This window comes from Centrocercus urophasianus, unplaced genomic scaffold (assembly GCF_019232065.1).
Source record: "Centrocercus urophasianus isolate 14NV4802_14NV808 unplaced genomic scaffold, USGS_Curo_1.0 seq_40, whole genome shotgun sequence".
Taxonomy (NCBI): domain Eukaryota; kingdom Metazoa; phylum Chordata; class Aves; order Galliformes; family Phasianidae; genus Centrocercus; species Centrocercus urophasianus.
In genome coordinates this window covers 4,501,614-4,502,399 of record NW_024884978.1, presented here as the reverse complement: position 1 = coordinate 4,502,399, position 786 = coordinate 4,501,614, and the positions used below count along the sequence as shown (strand labels likewise).

At 70.6% G+C, this 786-nt stretch overlaps 1 protein-coding gene across 2 annotated transcripts in view; it reads right to left on the bottom strand.

The window, feature by feature from the left end:
• SPAG9 (sperm associated antigen 9) overlaps positions 1-290 on the bottom strand; it is a 58,808-nt gene extending 58,518 nt beyond the window's left edge. For both annotated transcript variants that reach the window (XM_042832868.1, XM_042832869.1), the window contains exon 1: positions 4-290. In XM_042832868.1, the coding sequence (XP_042688802.1) occupies positions 4-290 (287 nt within the window). The remainder of the gene's footprint in view (positions 1-3) is intronic.
• Positions 291-786: the final 496 nt, after the last annotated feature.

Sequence of the window (786 nt, the reverse complement as noted above, 5' to 3'; positions counted from 1 at the left end):
CGCAGCGCCTTCTCCCGCTCGTACTGCGTGAGGAGCTGCTCGTTGTCGTCCCGCAGCAGCTCCAGCTCCACGCTGGTCTCCTGGCTGTGGGCGCACACCGAATCCAGGTTCTCCAGCACGGCCACCACCAGCGGCATCAGCTCAGCCACCACCTCCTCGTCGTAGCGCCCGATGAGCCGCTCGAATTCGCGGTAGATGGAGCCCGCCAGCCCCGACACCCGCTCCGACATCATGGCGGGGCCGGGGCCGCCGGGGTCCTCCTGGTACACCACGCCGTCCGCCAGCTCCATGGCGAGCGCCCGGCCTCAGGCGGCGGCGGCGCGCGGCGGGGCCTCGGCTGCGGCCGGGCCGAGGGAGGAACGGAGACAGGCGGGGGGGCGGAGAGCGGCGGCGGCGGCGCGCAGCACTGACCTCACCGCCGCGCCGGGCCGGGCGGGGCCGCTCGTCACGTGGCGGGGGCGGGGCCCGGCGGTGAGGTCACGCGGGCGGGGCTGGGCGGGAAGCGGGGATCGGCTGAGGGTGATCGCGTGGGCGGGGCTGGGCGGGAAGGCGGCCGGGGGCGGGGCTGGGCGCAGTGCGGGTTGGCGCTTGTTGTGAGGGGGCCGCTTTGCGGCCGTGAGTGTTGGGGCGTCACGTAACGCAGCGCGGGGCGTAAACGCATCGAGTGATTCACCTAGGGATGACTGACGTGGCTAAAACTAGTTTTCAGGGCTTAGCGGCACTGAAACGACGCTGCGTTCGCTGTTTTCGAATCCCTGATAGGAAAAAAAAAAAAAAAAAGGCCTT